Consider the following 18,342-nt stretch of genomic DNA (forward strand, 5'->3'; position numbering starts at 1 on the left):
GCGCAGCTGTCCCGGCTTCCGGCTGCTGGCGAGCCGAGCTAACTGATCAGCTCGTTCATTATTGCTACGCAAAACATGGCGAACCTGAACCTCACTGAATTCATCCTTCAATTTTTGGAATAGATGATAGTATTGTAATAAGTTCGCATCTTTAACTTGGAAATTATCATTGACCTGCTCGGCCACTATCTTTGAGTCGGTCCAGCATATGACTCGCTTCACATCCATCTCGGTTGCCAACCGCATCCCAGCTAGTAGGGCCTCGTATTCCGCTTGGTTATTGGAGGCACGAAAACCGAACCGAAGGGACTGCTCAATTGTGACGCCTGAGGGACTAGCCAGTATCACTCCTGCTCCGCTGCCTTGGGCGTTAGAAGACCCATCGACATGCAAGGTCCATGATTCGTCTTCAAAACGCCCCGAAGGGGTAAGCTCGTTAACAAAATCAGCCAAGTGCTGCGACTTGATTGGACCTCTCGGCTCAAAGGACAAATCGAACTCTGACAACTCGACCGACCATGCCATCATTCGGCCGGCAATCTCTGGTTTTCTTAATACTTTTGCCACTGGACAATCGGTCCGAACAATTATCTTGTGGCTATGAAAGTATTGTCTCAGTCGACGAGCAGTGTAGATGAGTCCTAAGGCTACCTTTTCAATTAACTGGTATCGTCGTTCGGCCTCCTGCAAAGTCCGACTGATGAAATACACTAGCTGTTGCTCTTCTCGGTTTTCTTGTATTAGCGCAGCGCTAATTGAGCTGTCGGAAACCGCTAAGTATATAATCATGTCAATGTTGGCAACTGGTTTGGAAAGGACTGGGGGTGTACTAAGGCGCTCCTTGAAATGTTGGAATGATGTTTCACACTCCTGGGTCCACTGGAATCGCTCGGTCTTCTTGAGCAAGAGGAGGATGGGTCTAGCTATCTCAGCTAGGCAAGGAAGAAAGCGGGAGAGCGAAGTGAGCCGGCCTGCCAACTTCTGAACTTCTTTCAGGGTACTTGGGCTTTTCATGCTTAGAATGGCTTGGCACTTGTCAGGATTTGCTTCAATGCCGCGACTGGACAACATAAACCCTAAGAACTTGCCGCCTGAGACCCCGAATACGCACTTGTCGGGGTTGAGTCTCATCTGATGTTGGCGAAGCGCGTGAAACACTTCGGCCAAGTCATGCGTATGTGCCGATACATCACTTGATTTTACCACCATATCATCAACATATACTTCCATGCTTCGGCCGATCTGGTTGTGGAAGATTTTATTCATCAAACGTTGATATGTGGCCCCGGCATTTTTTAATCCGAACGGCATCACCCGGTAACAGTAATTGGCTGTTTCGGTGATGAATGCCGTTTTTTCTTCGTCTTGGGGGTGCATCCGGATCTGGTTGTATCCCGAGTAAGCATCCAGAAAAGACAAGAATTTGTGGCCGGATGCCCCATCGACGAGCCGATCGATGTTCGGGAGTGGGTAGGCGTCTTTTGGGCAAGCTTTATTTAAATTGGTATAATCGGTGCACATACGCCATTTCCCATTTGACTTTCTAACCATGACCACGTTAGCCAGCCAAGTCGTGTAGTGCACCTCTCGGATAAACTGAGCGTCTAGCAACTTGGTCACCTCTGCTTCGATGGCGGTTTTTCTTTCTTCCCCCGTTTTCCGGCGCCGTTGAGCAATCGGCCTAGCCTCTTTGCTAACGGAGAGCTTGTGGCACAGGAAATTGGGGTCAATGCCAGGCATATCAGATGGGTGCCAGGCGAACAAGTCTCTATTCTCGAGGACCACACGCTGAATGGCTAGGCGCTCCCCTTCGGTTAAATAGGTTCCCAAGTAAGTAACTTGGGATTTTGTCGTTCCTACTTGGAAGGGTTGTTTGTCTTCAATGGGCTCTACCCTCTCCTCCTGATCGATTCGTGGATCGAGGTCGATGGCCGACTGCTGCGAAACCGAGTGCACCCTTCTCGGTTCGGTTGGCTCCTCCATTCTCGGCAACCTTAAGCTACTAAAATAACATTCGCGCGCCGTTTTCTGGTCAGCGTGTATGGTGACGATTCGTCCGGACTCAGCCGGGAACTTCATGGCCAGATGAGGAGTGGAGACAATGGCTCCGAGCCGATTCAAGGACGGTCGTCCTAGCAGAATATTATAAGATGTGTTGGCGTGCACCACTACGTACTTGACTGGGATATCGCGGTGATCAGCTTCATCAAATCCGAACCGTGTGGACAGCTTGATATACCCCTTTGTCTTCACTCGCTCACCAGAGAACCCCACCAGTGGCTCGTTGTAGGGGACCAATTCGGATTCTGGAATACCCAACTATTTGAACGTGTTCCAGTACAAGATATCTGCCGAGCTTCCCTGATCTACCAACGTTTTACGCACAATGCAGTTATGGATTTCTACACTGATTACCATTGGGTCATCTTGCTCCGGATCAATGCCTTTGAAATCGGCTTCGGTAAAGGTGATAGTAGGTAATTGCCGACGGACTGTTTCAACGGCGTGAACATGCCGAACGGCCCGTAGATGCCTCCGTTGCGATGAGGAAGATGAGCCACCACCAGCAAATCCACCTGCTATGGTATTGATGACTCGCCGAGGCTGTGACGAGGGTTCGACATCTCGTCTTTCTCTGGACCGGCTCCGTTCTCTATACTGACGTGGTTCCATTCTCCTTTGCTCAGGGTCGTGCCGTCTTGACCGGTCGGCGTGCCGAGTTGTGTGCGGTCGGTCGATGAAACCCTGTAGCTGGCCTTGTTTGATTAGGTCTTCGATCTTGTCTTTTAAAGCCGCGCATTCTTCTGTTGAATGCCCCCGATTGCGGTGGTAGCGGCAAGATTTTGTTGTGTCGGCCCTGGGGGGGGTAGAAGCTCGTTTTGGAACGGCCAACACGTCCGAGGCCAGCGCTTGCTCGAGTATGGCTGCTCTGTTAGTGTTAAGTGGTGTGTACTGGGAATACCTTGGGCCACGAGGGGGTCTCTCCCGAGGTACCAATTCTTTCGGGCGACCTCGGAAATTATTCTCGACTGGCCTTTCAGGCTTTGCCGCGACTTCTGCTCTAGCTTGGTTGCGGAACTCAGCTAGCTCCTCCATTTGCATATACTTATCGGCTCGTCGCCGAAGGTCATCCATGTCGGATGGTGGCTTCTTGCAAATACTGTTGGCGAAGGGACCTGGCTTCAAGGCGGTAGTCAGATGATGCAGGGCGACGGCCGGGTTTAGGTCTCGGATTTCCAATGCCGCCTTGTTGAATCGGCTCATGAATGTCCGAAGGGATTCCTTTTTCTCCTGACGAATGCCTACCAGAGCCAACGAGGTCAGTTGGTGAGGCCTACTGGTAGCAAACTGAATTGTGAATTGGGAGGCCAATGTACTAAACGAATCAATTGAGTTGGCCGGAAGCCGAGTGAACCAACTCAGAGCTCGTCCTTTTAGCGATGTTGGGAAAATTCGACAAAGGGCGGCATCATCGGTTGTGCTTAAAGCGACTTGAGTCAAGAACACATCTACGTGTTCATCGGGATCAGTGGTCCCATCGTACTTGTCGAGAGGCAACGACTTCCAATGATCAAGAAGCGCGGTCTGCATGATATTTGATGTAAAGGGATGCCGATGTGCTCCGGCCGGCATCGGCAGTATCGGCCTACTAGCTGAAGCATGAGCGGCTGGGGTGGCACTAGAGGTGTGGTTGGCAGGGGTGTGGTGTCCGTGTGAATGAAACGACCCCTGAGTATGGGTCGTCTCGGATGGTTTCCATGTGGGATCTCGGTATTGGTTTTTCAGGGCAGCATTCTCTTCTCTCAATGCAGCCATTTCGGCGGCATCTCTTTCTCGCTGCTGTTTCATGGCAATCATTTCCTCTTTCATTTGTCGTACCACATCGGTCAAGTTTGTCTCCTCTACCGTTTCGGCCCCGGACTGATGCTCCTCCTCGGACTGGTGTTCAGCGTTAGTCTTCCTTGTCTTCACCATGACGTCGAAACAGTGTTGGATACGTCTTTCTCGAGAGCTATCGGTTCGGCCCCACGGTGGGCGCCAAAATGTACCTGCCTGAGGGTACACTCGTAATCTTCAGGGGAATATGAGGACCGAACGAGAGCTTTAGGTGGATTCTTCGGAGGGGGAGGTACCTGCAAAAGATACTCCGATACTTAAGTCAGTGTGGGCACGATTTTCTAGGGTAATGAATGAACAGTGACATACCTTGTTGTGTGTGACCTATTTATAGCATCTGACATGGGCCTGAGCGTGATGGGCCCTCTCAGATATTTACCAAATTAGGTAATACGGTACTAATTGGTTGTTAGGCTTTAATCATGTACTTACCTTTCTTAATTGTAATTACCGTTATGACTTGTTTAACTCTTCGGCAAGAGGCCGAGCCGACTACTCAATACTAGTCGGAACGGCAAATGACCGAGCCGTCTAGTCCGTATACGGCAGCTTGTATACTTTCCGGTACGATCTATGTCGGAACGGTACTTGACCGAGCCGACTCGATGAGTGATGATGGTCCATATTGGCGTTAACCAGACTGATGTCGGTTCTCGACCTCATGCCGAGCCGACGTTGATGGTGATGCTTGTACGTGGCTTACTATGCATGAGTGTCTGACGAAATGGCACGTGTTGGCCCACGTGACCGATACGGTCTCTCCGGTACACATGTCATAGTAAGAACCAGTCACAATAGCGGAATGCCCTCTAAACAGATTTCCATATATTGTCCAAAACCTGTAAATATTTAGGGTATGTTTAATTTTTTTTAATAGTTTCGTAAATTTTATTTTTTTAGTTTATATGATTAAACTTTTTTTTATTATAGTTTTTATATATACCATTCTTTTGTCTCAATACTTACATAAACCTTTTCTTTTAATTCTTATAGTTGTGTAAATTTTTTCTATTAATTCCTATAAAAATGTATGTTTGGGACTAAAAATTTACAAAAATGATATGTATAGGGATTGAAATAAAATGTTAAACTATAAAAATTAAAAGGTACAGTTTATGAAATTATAAGACCAAAATGATAATTAAACTTTTAGAGTATGTTTGATACAGGGAAAAAAGAAATAAAAATAATAAAAAGTAAAATGTTTTTTTAAACTGTTTGGTAGAAGAAAAAATTGAAGAAAAAAAAAGGAAATTAAAATGTTTCTTTCCTCGTATTTAATTGTATAGAAAGTGGAAGAAAAAAGAAAAAACATGTATGTATATAAAATAATATAAATGTCCCTAGAAAAGGGAGAAAAATATGAAAAATTAAGATAATTCGATTTGGCCTTTTTACACACAAAATAATAACAATAAAATAACCTTCTTGCTCTTCACTTTTTGGCTGTGAAGGATATTTTACAAGGGCGTACCATTTTCCTCGAAGGAAAATTTTTGGTAAAAATGTGTTCATTCAGTTAATCAAAGCATAAGAGACTGAGAGACAGAGAGAGTTAAAAATATTAGCTCTAAGTAGATTGTTAGTGCCTTAATTATTGGAGTGTTTACACTATGTAAAATCAGTTATTCCAACCCAATTTTACTCGCTTTCAATGTACTTAAAAAGAAATAAGTTGAATTCGATGGGATTTATTTTGAGAGAGTTAAAAATATTAGCTCTAAGTAGATTGTAAGCTAAGATGGACTAATCCACTGTAATTTATAATAAAAAAATGAAGGAAAGAAAGAAGCTATAAAAGATGTACACTCAACAATTTTTCATGTCTTCTTCGGTACTAAGTAATTTGGAGCCTCTAAGGGTGAGTATTCATAGAGATACTGATACTTAAATAATAGCTCAGTGTAAAGTAATAAATATGTATTAAATGAGTAAACGAGTACCTAATATTTGATTTGTTATACTAATTTTATTGAATTTGAATTTTTGGATCTTGCATGTCGTTATCAATTAGGTAATCCAGTATTAATAGGGATTAAAAATGATTTATTGTAGTTGAGTAATCTTTATATGATTACTAAGTATGTTATTTGCTGTCTTGGTCTATGGAAGGTCAAGATGGTACTAAAGATTATTTGACATTTTGGATGATTGAATGGGCTTAAGAGACTATATTTAACATTTTAAGAAATTGAATAGATTTAAATGGTGTTAATCATTGTAAATGGAGGAATGAACTTGAATAAATACTTAGCCTTTTGAAGGTCCAAATAAGTTTGAAAGATATTTGACATTTTGGGTTGTCAAAGAGGTTTAAAGGTCTTTTTTGACCTTTTTAATGGGACAAATTTGAAGAATGTTTAGCATTATAAATGGTTTAGCATTATAAATTTTAATGAGTATTTGATCTTTCAAGAAATCTAACAAGTTTAAAAGATATTTAACATTTTGAGCGACTAAGTAGGTTTCAATTTTAGGATAACTAATATATAAATATAAAAACATTACTCATAAAATAAAATATAAATTTTTTTAATTATAATTATTATAATAATTAAATAATTTATCAAATATTTAAAAACATCTATCATATTCACCAATTATTTTAGGCTAAATCGAGAAATACTAATATTCATACTAATAAATCAACAACAACCAATAAACTCCGATGAGTGACAATAAATATAAAAATATAAACAAAAGTCAACACAATATATAATTATCGAGTATGCATATCAACAAATAAAATTATTTTTACTTCATCAATAGTCTTGAATTTAAATTATGAGTATGTACATACATACAATATTCGAAATGAGTATTTGGTGTTTCATAATAATTTCACCCGACTTCAATGAAATTATTTTCGGTAAAAGATACAAGTGCCCTTTGAAGAAGAAAAAAATCTCAAACCCATTTTACAATTTACAAAACAAGTAAGTTGCAAAAGAAGGGTTATATTATAATAGGTGGATTGAGTGTGAGTGAGTTTAACACTTAAAATCCAAGGAGTTAAATCCAAAACATTTTGAGCCACATATAACCACCACTATGGAACTCTCCAAGCAAAGTATACATTGCCAATATACCAATTGAGTTGTATTTTTTGTATAGACACTCCCAAATTCTTTTACTTTTCTTTATAAGTCCGAATATACAGATCGGGTGATAATGTGTCCCCACATGATGGTATTATTGGTGGATGCAGCAGTGGCTCGAGCTAAGAGCATCTCTAATAAGGATTGTTTATAAGCAATTCCCTTATTGTTAAATCAGTTCTGGTCCACTTTATGAATTGCTTAAATTTTAGCAAAATTATTTTTACAAGCAATTCTGCTAAAATTTAAGCAACCCATAAAGTAGACCAGAGCTGATGTGGCAGTGATGTAGCACAAAAAATTGCTTATAAGCAACTTTCATTGCTGAAGCTATAAGGAAAAGGAAAAGGAAAAGAAAAACAAAAAGTAAAGTAATAATGGATTATGCAGCCATGGCAATTATGGCTGTCTATGCCACGAAAGTGAGACCAAGGTCAAGCCTGAGGAAGTGGCAGGTTTGTTTCATTTTTTGGTATGCCAAAAGCAATGGAAGATAAATATTAAATAATAACATAATCATATTGCTGCATCAATACTCAGCAAGACTTTAACATTTTATTTCTCATCCCTAACTTTATTATTTTTTAAAATCTTAATTTTTCACTCAATTTTCGATATTGTATATATTAAACACGAGGTTGTAGATTTTATTTTTTTTTGAAAGCGTTATTTCAAAAAAGTATAACATGTTGATTAAAAATAATAAGTCTCTTTTAATTATTATCATAAAGTAATCACAAAAATTGTATTTTGTAATTCTTAAAATATACTTGCAGAAAATATTTTTTAGAGCAACATTTCTACTATTATGGAAAGTATTTTTTGAAAAAATAAAAATATATTTTTGAAATGCACTTTCCGAAAGAGTAAAATTATACTTCTAAAATTTACTTTTCAAAAGAGTAAAATTGAAGGATATTTGGAAGAAAAAATTGAGAGAAATATATTAATATAAAAATGTATTTAACAAAAGGCTTGACAAAAAAAAGGTTAATTACATAGCCCATTGGGCAGGCATTTGGAACTCTGGCCCTTTTATTGGAAAAAAGAACTTAATATAAAAAAATAAATAAATAAAAAAACCAACAATTTCATGCACAAAAGTAGGGACAGATAATTACTTGCAAAATTTACTTGTAGTATAAATACTATAATATACATATTTTGTCTTGCATTGCCTCCACTCTCCAAACATTAATCGTTGGTATTTAAAAATAATAATTCTTAAAATAAAAATTATCGTATCATACATAAAAATATTTAAAAACTTTAAATAATAAAGTTTAAAAAAAATATCTTATATTACTATATTTTGAAGTGTAAATTACACTCTTTATTATTAAGAACAAATATTACATTATCATCTCTTATATTAAAATTTAAAGTATATTCTATTTAATTAAATATCATTAAAGTAAATTACATTTCCCTCTCAATTGCAAGTATTACAATACAAAATACATAATAAATTACACTCTTCTTTATGCAAACATTAGAATGTCAATCCACTTTTTATATTAAAATATATTTAGCCCATTCAATTTAATATATAACACTATATTTCCAGATTTTAAAAAAATCTTTTAACTAAAATATATGCTAAAATACTTTTTTTAATAGCCATGATTATAATATTAATATAAAATATTTACCGTTAAAAATAGTAACTAATTTCAATTAAAGTTTGTATGCAGAGAAAAAAATATATAATACTTGTATCTATCATGTATAAAAGATATTAGTAATATCCTTTCTTTTACCAAGTGTTAACAAAAAAGAATTAAACAGTAAGATATTATATGCTGAAATTCTGAGTCTATTTTAAATAATGCAATATGTATTTTTTGAATATTTTTAAAACATTTTTTTAGTATAAATGTTCTTTAAAATAGATTAAAATTCAATATTTAGATTTTAGGTAATGTTTAGAAGAAATTTTTTTTCTTGAGAATTATATTTCTTTTATTTATTTATTTTTTTTACACAAATGAGATTTATAATTCTTAGAAAATGCTTTTCGCACCAATCTTTGGTACTAAACACCAGGTCTTACCCATTTTCATTATCATAAAGACAACCTCATTTATGCTTTGAAAAAAGATGAAAAAACGTTTTCATAATTGGGTAAACTCCTACCTCTTCTGCTCTAGTTCAATTTACAATCATAGCCAGCGACAATAATCATAGGTAAAAACAAACTACAAGGACCTATCCTATGTCAATATTCAACGAGTTCTTCTAGCTGCTTATATGTATGTCTTATTAAACCTATACAAAAGTTATAATTTGCCTTCTATGTTGTATGTTGTGAAGAAATCTTTTTGTACAGGTCACCCTCACACACCAAAGATATATCTTCAGGAGACAACGTGGTACATCTGCTCAAGTAATGGTGAACACCTCGTACCCTGCATTGAGACGTACTTATAAGATACCTGGTTAACTTAAAACGAATCAAGAGGCTTAAAATTCGATTGCTCAACATGTACCTTCCTCTTCTCTTTTCAACTTCTTGTGAAATTCGGACAGCTTCTGACCTTGAAATATGGCGTAATGAAGATAGATATTCATTGAATACATCACCTTTTAATGCCAAGGATAGTTTTGCAGGAACAATGGATTGAATGACACCGGACAGAGATGTTTTGGTTTCACTGTATTATAAACTCCCATAATCAGGTTTGACATTAAGACAAGCCCAAAAATGTTTTTAAAAAATTACCAGAAAAATTGTCAGGAGAACGATTGTGTATTAAAAAGAGATGAAAGGCAAGACTAAATACCTCTTCTGCATATCATTTATTGGTTTTTTTACACTCTAATTCCTTTCCAGTATAGATAACTTTGCTTTTCCTGAGATCCTGTCCGGATAATTTCCCCAATGCCATGATATCAGTGGTGGAAGACAACATCTCAGAAGTAATATCAACACAATTTGCACAACCCAATTTCGATCCTTCATCTGCTATACGATTAGCGTAAAAGCAAAACCCATGTTCAGCAACAGTGGACACCATTAGTTGATCATGATACCAACTACATGTGGCTTCACCAGAAGGGAACGTTGAAGATTCCATAATATCCTGCACATGCAAATATTGTCATTATTGAGTGTCACATATACAAAGTTAGAAAAACTTCACTAATCATCTCAGTTATAAAAGGAACTTACACAATTATGAAATAAATCAGCTTCTGAAATTAGATTGCTCAGTCCACTAGCAAGTTTAACGACTTGAAAAGCACCTAGCTGTTCTGAGGTAGCATGCTGTATTGAATCCATTTTACGATTGCGAAGATCTCTCCATAACTTTTGTATCATTTCTGTATCTGTTAATGGATTGGACTGCAAAAACGATGGCTTTAGTTTGAAATCCATACGACTGCACTCATCCATCACATTAACAATTGTTTCCATATGCTCATTCTGAACATCATGCAAAATCCCATTAGGAGAATAATCAGAAGTTTCAGCATCCACCAACAAATCTGGATTCTTTGACAATTTTGTCAAGCGCCTACGGGTGCTGAACGACGATGGTTTCAACTCATTATTCACGGAAACTTCCCAAGGACCAACAAGAGGACCAGAAGACACTGCTCCAGACATTGTCTCTGCTTCATTTTCAATTGCTGTCTCAGGAACAAACGTTGATTCTGGCACACAAGATATATCTAATGATTTAAATGTTTTATCTAAGCATGTATCGTCAGCTGTTTCTGAATATTTTAAATGTTCCTCCTCTAAATGCTCTAATTCAGAACAAACAAGTTTGCGAACTGATGTGCTGGGGTAGTTTCCATTTGATTCATTGAGACATCCATTATTATTTTTCATTGATTGTCTCTTATTAGCTTCATCATGTGCGTCTACAGGATATCCACTATTTGAATCCTCATCCTCAGAATCAGAGGGCATAACTACAAATTTCCTTCGGCCATTTTGCCGAGAGGATGCAAGTGGGGAACCAGAAGAATTGGAAAACTCAGGAATAGCATTATATTGAATTTCAAGCTCACTGTAGTCTGTCAAAGATTCATTTCTATTAATCATCTCCACCTTCTTGGCCTCAATATAATCAGTTTCCATATACTGCACATTTAAATCATTTCGCCTGTGAAGAAGTTCTTCCGTAACTAATCCTCTAGAGCTTTCTTCCATTATATTTGCTGATTTGGAGATTTCGTTGTCAATTAGTTCGGATAACTCTGAGGGGAAATCCCAGGGCATTATCTTTGGTAGTATCTGATGGCCAAGCTTAATATCAAATGGAAGTGAGCCATAACCTATTTGTGCCTTTTCATCTGTACAGTAAAGGGGGAAATCATCAGGTTTTGCAAGCCATTACAAGACAAGATAAACAGGAATTGTAAATGATATTATACTCCAACATTAATTCCTAAGCACAAATATCATAACCAAAAGAAGAAAAAAAACAGCTTTTAGAGTTGCTAACTTCTGAAAGCATCAAAGGGGGAAAAACCTACCAAAATGGGGTATTGAAAAAGAATGAGAAAACTAATATTCACGTGCATGATTTTTTATTGGAGTAAACAATACTAGTAAAACACATTACACTAAAATACTATAACTGCAAACAACAAACTATTTCTTAAAAAATTTACACTTCTAAAAATCAATTTGACGCTTCTTATAATCATGTAAAAGCTAAAAAGCAACCTTCCCAGCCAACAAACAGTAAAAGGTCAAGACAAAAAATGAGGTAAATAAAGGGGGAATACTGAATACATCAATAATCATATTGTTCTGGTATAGAACTTAAGCTAGTTTCAACTAAAGCATAAGAAAAATGAGGCTTCAAGCAAAATGGCAATGACCAATCAAAACTATTGCCGATCAGCATTGAGCCTAGGAGGGTCCATATACAAACAAAAGCAATCTGTTTTGGAAATAAATAAATAATGGCTCTATTAATTTCACTGCTCTTCGTAGTTCATTTTACTCTTTAATGCAGTTACTCTCACCTTTTAAATATTATTTCATAGTCAACAAATGCATACAACAAAATACTTGCTTTGGTGTGTCCATGCTTCAACTTACTGCCGACACAATATAGTCTAGAAACATAAAAATGAACTAAATGCTGTGAGGTACACCTTTTAGAAATCTTCTCCTTTGAAACCAGAACTGAAGATGCATTATGGATTTTCGGATATCTCCATCACAAGAATGTATAAACTTCTCCAGTAAAAGAGGATGGATGTTGACTCCTTCGGTGAGACAAATCTGCAGGTCATTTGTACAAGATTAATATAAATTTGGGCAATTTTCTTTTACTGCTTTGGAGTGCAGAGGGGAGGGAAATTCTCAAAAACATACAGTGTACAAATGGCAAAGCAACTCCTTTGGTGATGGCAACACGAATGAAACACGGAGCATATCAAAATTATCCGGAAGGCCAGGATTATCACCTAATTTACAGCAATGTCTCTATAAATATGAATATCTAAGAAAATCTTATAAGTTAAGCAAAAATGCAAATATTATAACTAGTTATCTTACTATTACTGGTCAGTATAATTGGCCCCCTTGCAGTCTGAGCAATATGTTGTATGGCAGCAATACATCCACGATCTTCAGGAAAAAGGATGTCCACATCCTCCACTAGAATTATAGTTTGGACTTTATTACATGAAAGTACCTTATTTTTGCCAAGTAACTTCGATGATGATCCACTGGGGCTATGATCCTCATCATCAGATACGACTATCAGTTCATCCACACCATCATTCACTTCATCAGCAGCTTTACCATTGAGCAGAGCCGGAGCTGGGGGCAATTTTGTAGATATCTTCTGTGAACTAGCAGGGTTTTCTGATAACCTGAAATATATACACATCAAATAATATGTTGTCACAGAACAGGACAGAAGCTTCTCATAATGAGTAACTTGGTTCTACTATAATACAATTGAATCAAGGCACGTCATGTTACTATGCAGTTTAATTATAAGTGCCGTACTCTTATTGTAATTAGACCTACTCTTTAGATTTTTCTATGTATCAGATTCACTGAGGATTAAAGGGAAAAACAAGTCATAGTCCCATATCAAAAGCTGATAACCCAAGACACCTAGGGACACCAACACGACTACTACATGCTTACTTCATACTGGTTTAACAATTCTACACAATTCTTTAAATTTCACAAAACAAATTGCATTTTTTTAATCTGGCATGCAGTATTGTTTATCATATAACAGTTGAATAATGACATCCACATTCCCAAGTTCAATAAACTATTCTGTGAAATATTACATGCTCCTTGGACGGAGCACTCAACTAAGCCAACAAAATATTGTAGGAAAGAAAAAGCATATGTAAGACAATTATAGTTTATTTAAATAATTCTCTCCAGAAGATTGGATGTTATCAGCAAGCATTGACAAAACAAGTTAGCAAACCTTTTGAACCTAAGTGAACCAAGAGAATCTCCAAAATACTGCTTGACAACAGTCCCATTTCTACAATCTGATGCACTGAGCTGTTGAGACAACATGAACCATAAATAAATTAAGCTTGACTATGTTCATGGTTGAAAAGACAGATATATGAAAACAAGGAAAATAAATCATTTAACTAGATTTTCTAAAAAAGATGTTGATACGTGTTTTTTTTTTGGTGGGGGGAGGAGATATTGCGCACATCTGTTTCTCAAAATTTTCATATTGACACCTAGACTAGCAACTGAGCAATACAAGTAATAGTTTCCACTATACATTCTCAATGTTTTTAACTACAAAAATAAGTCTTTCAGACTATCATTCTTCGCATTGGACATGAAAAAGACCAAGCTTAAATTCAAAGTTCAGAGAAGACAGCAAACTCATCAGGCTAAATCCCAATCTGGCTGAATAATCTATGAACTTTATCTTTTCAGTGATGCTTATAAAAATTAAGGTAGCTACTTACAGGATCATGGGATCAATGAAAATTATCATTACAAAAGTGTATCTGTTTAAAAGCATAAATTTCAAAATATATTAATAAACTAAGATACCTCTAAAATGTCAAACCCTTGCTCTTGGGCACAAGCATAGACTGCAGCAGACTTGCCACTCTGCAAATTAAAATTATGTATCAGTTACCAATATGAACAGGAAGTGTTTGTGCTGGAAAATATATTGATTACAGGTAAATAGCACAACAATTCTTTACAGCCATTTTAAAGTTATCCAAGGAATGAAACATTTAGAAGGCAAGAAAAATAAAAGACCAACATTCCTAACTATTATAATCATATGCACAGAACATGGATGAACAAAGGAAACTAATTGCTGGAAAAGTAAAATAAAGTCCATGTTTCAAAACACGATGACTAAAAAATAAAATAGCAATGACTATTGCGAAATTAACCTTGGAAAGATGATCGTCATTAATATGATTTGCAGTCATCAAATTATATTTCTTTATAATCAAATAGCTGAGGATTTATGAACCCATGTTTTTATTATTTTTCAATTTTTTGCTTGATCTTTTACATTCTACTTCCCCATGGTTCTATGTTGTTTTCAATATGGCATTAGCTTTTATCTTGATTTCATGGAAGGCTCTATGTGAAAAGTTCTCAAGTCTGAATACTTATCCTAAAACTACTCTACCCATATATTTTAATGTTACTTTCAGAAACTGACCAATATATTACTGAATAATAGTCGCCTTCAATACATTTATAAATGATAAGTGTATGCAACAGTTTTGAAGTAGATTTCCACAAACCCCAATCGGTCCGGTAATTAAAAGAACATTCTGCAGGGAATCCTCCTCATTTATATCTTCTGAATCATAGTCACTATTGGAACATTTATAATCCTCATCGTCATCATCGGCATCTTGCATGTCACTTTTATCCATCTCAGAGGTATCCTTCCTGCTTTTATAACATCTCTCATACCAAAGATGTAGCCAGTCACGCAAGAAGTTCACAGATTCATCATTACCACATACCTACAAAAAAAAAAAAAAAACAATAAATGCAGAATTTAGGATCATAGAAAACTGAAGAAAAACACAACCTTGATTTAAAAAAAAAATGACCTCAACAGCCTTTGTTGGCTTGTATTTGTATGTCCACAAGCTGTCCTCCGCTTTATCTACACAACTACGGTAGTATGATCTCATACTGCAATGAAGATATAATACAAGGTAAAACTCACTATCATGAAATAAACTTTCTCTGCTTAAGCTCATTGAACTGAAAATGAAATCACACTAATTTAAAAAAATAATAAACAGAGTACAATTATTTTCTCTTTTATGATTGATACTGCTTAACTACTAGGTGAACCCAAGTACACCAGCCTTTTATATTGCTGAAGATAAAGTTTGGAAAGAAGAATTTCTTAGAATTTGCAAATGCATAAATTAACATATATACAGAGAGAGAGGGAGAGAGATAGGGGCTCATATAATGAGGACAATTTTTATTTTAACTGCATCAAAATTACAATTCTTGATCATACAACAATGCATGAATGATCAAGATTTAAAATGACTTAGTAATCACATGACCAAAAAAGTTATGCGCATTTATATTTTAATCTTGGTCATTTAAATAAAATTTAATGGTTTCACTATGTCTGTATAAATGAGCCGTTGTCAATTACTAATGTTAGTGCCACGAAGATATTGGTGTGGCATGAGTCATGCATTTGTTACCTTTCTTGAAGAAATCTACTCAGTGGTTCAGTATCTGACTTTCCAAAAATGCCAGCTTGTTCAGTTGGAGTAACAGATTCATCCTCCCCCATGTACTGAAAACAATTTTTGGCCAGCAGTTAACAAATAATTGAGACAGTATATCTCACCCTCTAAACTAGCTTTCGTGGATTACCTACATGCCACAGCTATGCATAGAGGCCAGGTAACTAGAGACAAAACTATAGATGCCATTCATTAAAAATAAACAAGAAATGATATACCAGTTTGGCATCTTTACACGGAGGACATGTTTGGTCAGCTAGAGAAGCTGAACTTGATGGTGATACTTCTTCCAGATTTTCTGGATGTATACTAAGTCTATTTGAAGATAAGGCATTCTGAGAAATTGAAGTGATAGATGGAACCAAAGAACTATGAAGCTTATCAAAGTTTAAGGATTCGAAAGAACCCTCCAAAACAGATAAATCTAAACTTTCTGGATCATAATCCATAGAGGTAGTATTCTCCAGAAACGTCCAGTTTCTCCAGTCAAGGGATGAGGAGGTATCATTCTGCATGAACAAATTTTAAACCTAACTCAAAAAATATGATAATACAGAATTCAAAACCCAAACACCAAGGAAATATATATTGCCCCCTTTTATCACATCACATTAAAGCAATAGAAAATCCCAGGCACAAATAACATACCTGAATATTTTCAAATACATGAATAGGGCCGCATGCAATCGATTCATCCTCAATCTTTGCTGTCAATAAATTACTTCCCGATACAGCCACATCCTGAACTTTCTTCCCCGCCTTCCACAATGAAAAATATGGATGTATCTGCCGTCCTGCAAATATCCTTGAATCTTCCTGGTTTAAAACATGTTACCAAAATACAATTGTCAAAGATAGCCATGTCGTAGTTAAGTAGCATTGATAGTATGAAACTGAAAAGCTAAAGCCACAACACAAAGAAGGTTTCAGGTCAATGTCTCAACACAAACAAATAGCCTTACCCAATTGTTCTTATTCACCCAATTCAAAGCCCAGAATAATGAAACATTAAGCTAATTCAAAACAATGCAAATCAAAACACACTAACCTCAGCCGACAATTTCGCTTCCAACCACAAATCAAACACAGGTACATTAACCTTATCCGAATCAGTCAACACCTGCTGCGAAGTTGATCCCGTGACCCCATTAGCCGCCACATTTTTCTTCGGAACGGCATTCTGCTTGTACAGGAAAATAACAAAATACGATTAGAATTTAAAGCCCTAAACTTTCTCATACGCTGTGCACGTCAAAGCATCCAGCAACACTCGAATTACACCATGAGAGAAAAACCACGTCGGCTATTATAATTAAGGTTCTTAAATAATAAATCAAAATTGAAGTTTTAAATGAAGGAAAAGAGAAGACCTAACTACCTTGGAAGCTTTTTTGCGAGGAGTGGTTTTAGCCTTAGGCTTTTTCCTCTTCTTGGGATTCTCAGCAACCGCGTAATCCTCGTCGTGTTTGTCGTTCTTTTCAGGAGGTTCCGGTGGGTTGTGAGGGAAGAGCGTCGATTGGACCAACCTCCGGCGGGAGCTGCGGCGCGGCGGTGCGGCGCCATTGCAGGAGGGAGTGGGCTCCGTGACGGTGCAGTCCATCTCGGTAGAATTGAATTGAATTGAATAGTTGAGATGTGTGAGATAGGTTTGGGAATTTTGGGGTGAAAGGAGAGAAAAGGAGAAGTGAAGGAGTGTAATTAAGAGTTGAAATTAGGGTGACGAAAATTGGAGGGAAACGGTTTCGATCTTTCCGAATTTGGAGGGAGTTATTGCAGTATATTATCTTTTTCAGTTTTCACTAGTGTGTTTTCCAATATATAAAAATACAAACACCCCTTTTGTATCTCGAGTTTTTATTTTTTAAGATTTTTTTATTATTTATCATAATTATTTATAAATTAAATTTTAATAATTTAAAATAAATTATTAATAAATGCAAATTATTTTTTATTATGATATAAATTATTTATCATAAATTTAAAATATAATCTATTATCTAAATCTTAAAATCCTAAAACTATGTATCTTAAATCCTATATTTTAACCCACGGATATAAAAATAAAATTAAAAATTATCTAAAAATTTATAATTATAAATTTAGATATGTCAGATACAAAAAAATCTATTATAAAAAAAAATTGTAAACTCCATAGCTCTATATCTTAAAATCATAAACTTTAAACTCTAAATTTTAACCCACATATATAAAAACCTTTTTTACCTTTATCAAATTATCTAAAATTTATATATGTGAAATATAGAAAATTCACCAGAATAATTACGAAATTTATAATTTCTTTACCAAAACATATTTCCGCTATAAGAAAAATAAATAAAACTATACTAAACATAATTTAAGATATTATGTGTAGTTTCTACTTAAAGTTTAAAAAATAAAAATTTCAAAAAAATAATTAAGTATATATTGAGTTCAAAAAATTAAATAAATAGATATGTTATCTAAAATTTAAAAATAAAAGAGATAATTCTCAATGAATATGTCTCCAAATAATTTTATTGCCATTTTTTAATTTATTAAATTATCTAAAAACAAAAAAAAAAAATTGAATTCATTACTTACAAACAATTACTAAAAAAAATTATGAGATCTGTAACTCCTT

The 18,342-nt window shown here is 35.9% G+C and overlaps 1 protein-coding gene across 1 annotated transcript; it reads right to left on the reverse strand.

Annotated features, from left to right (window-relative positions):
• Positions 1-9,077: 9,077 nt before the first annotated feature.
• LOC109809638 (uncharacterized) lies at positions 9,078-17,507 on the reverse strand. The gene is given in 17 exon segments (XM_020373003.3): positions 9,078-9,403; positions 9,485-9,649; positions 9,779-9,810; positions 9,812-10,078; positions 10,168-11,300; positions 12,114-12,243; positions 12,337-12,428; positions 12,520-12,839; positions 13,421-13,500; positions 14,017-14,076; positions 14,736-14,963; positions 15,054-15,138; positions 15,675-15,769; positions 15,938-16,228; positions 16,368-16,535; positions 16,768-16,899; positions 17,098-17,507. Coding segments are annotated over 17 exon segments (3,615 nt in total). The 5' UTR covers positions 17,320-17,507; the 3' UTR covers positions 9,078-9,288.
• Between the last annotated feature and the right edge of the window lie 835 nt (positions 17,508-18,342).

Source organism: Cajanus cajan, chromosome 6, assembly GCF_000230855.2.
Source record: "Cajanus cajan strain Asha chromosome 6, NIPB_CcT2T_4, whole genome shotgun sequence".
Taxonomy (NCBI): domain Eukaryota; kingdom Viridiplantae; phylum Streptophyta; class Magnoliopsida; order Fabales; family Fabaceae; genus Cajanus; species Cajanus cajan.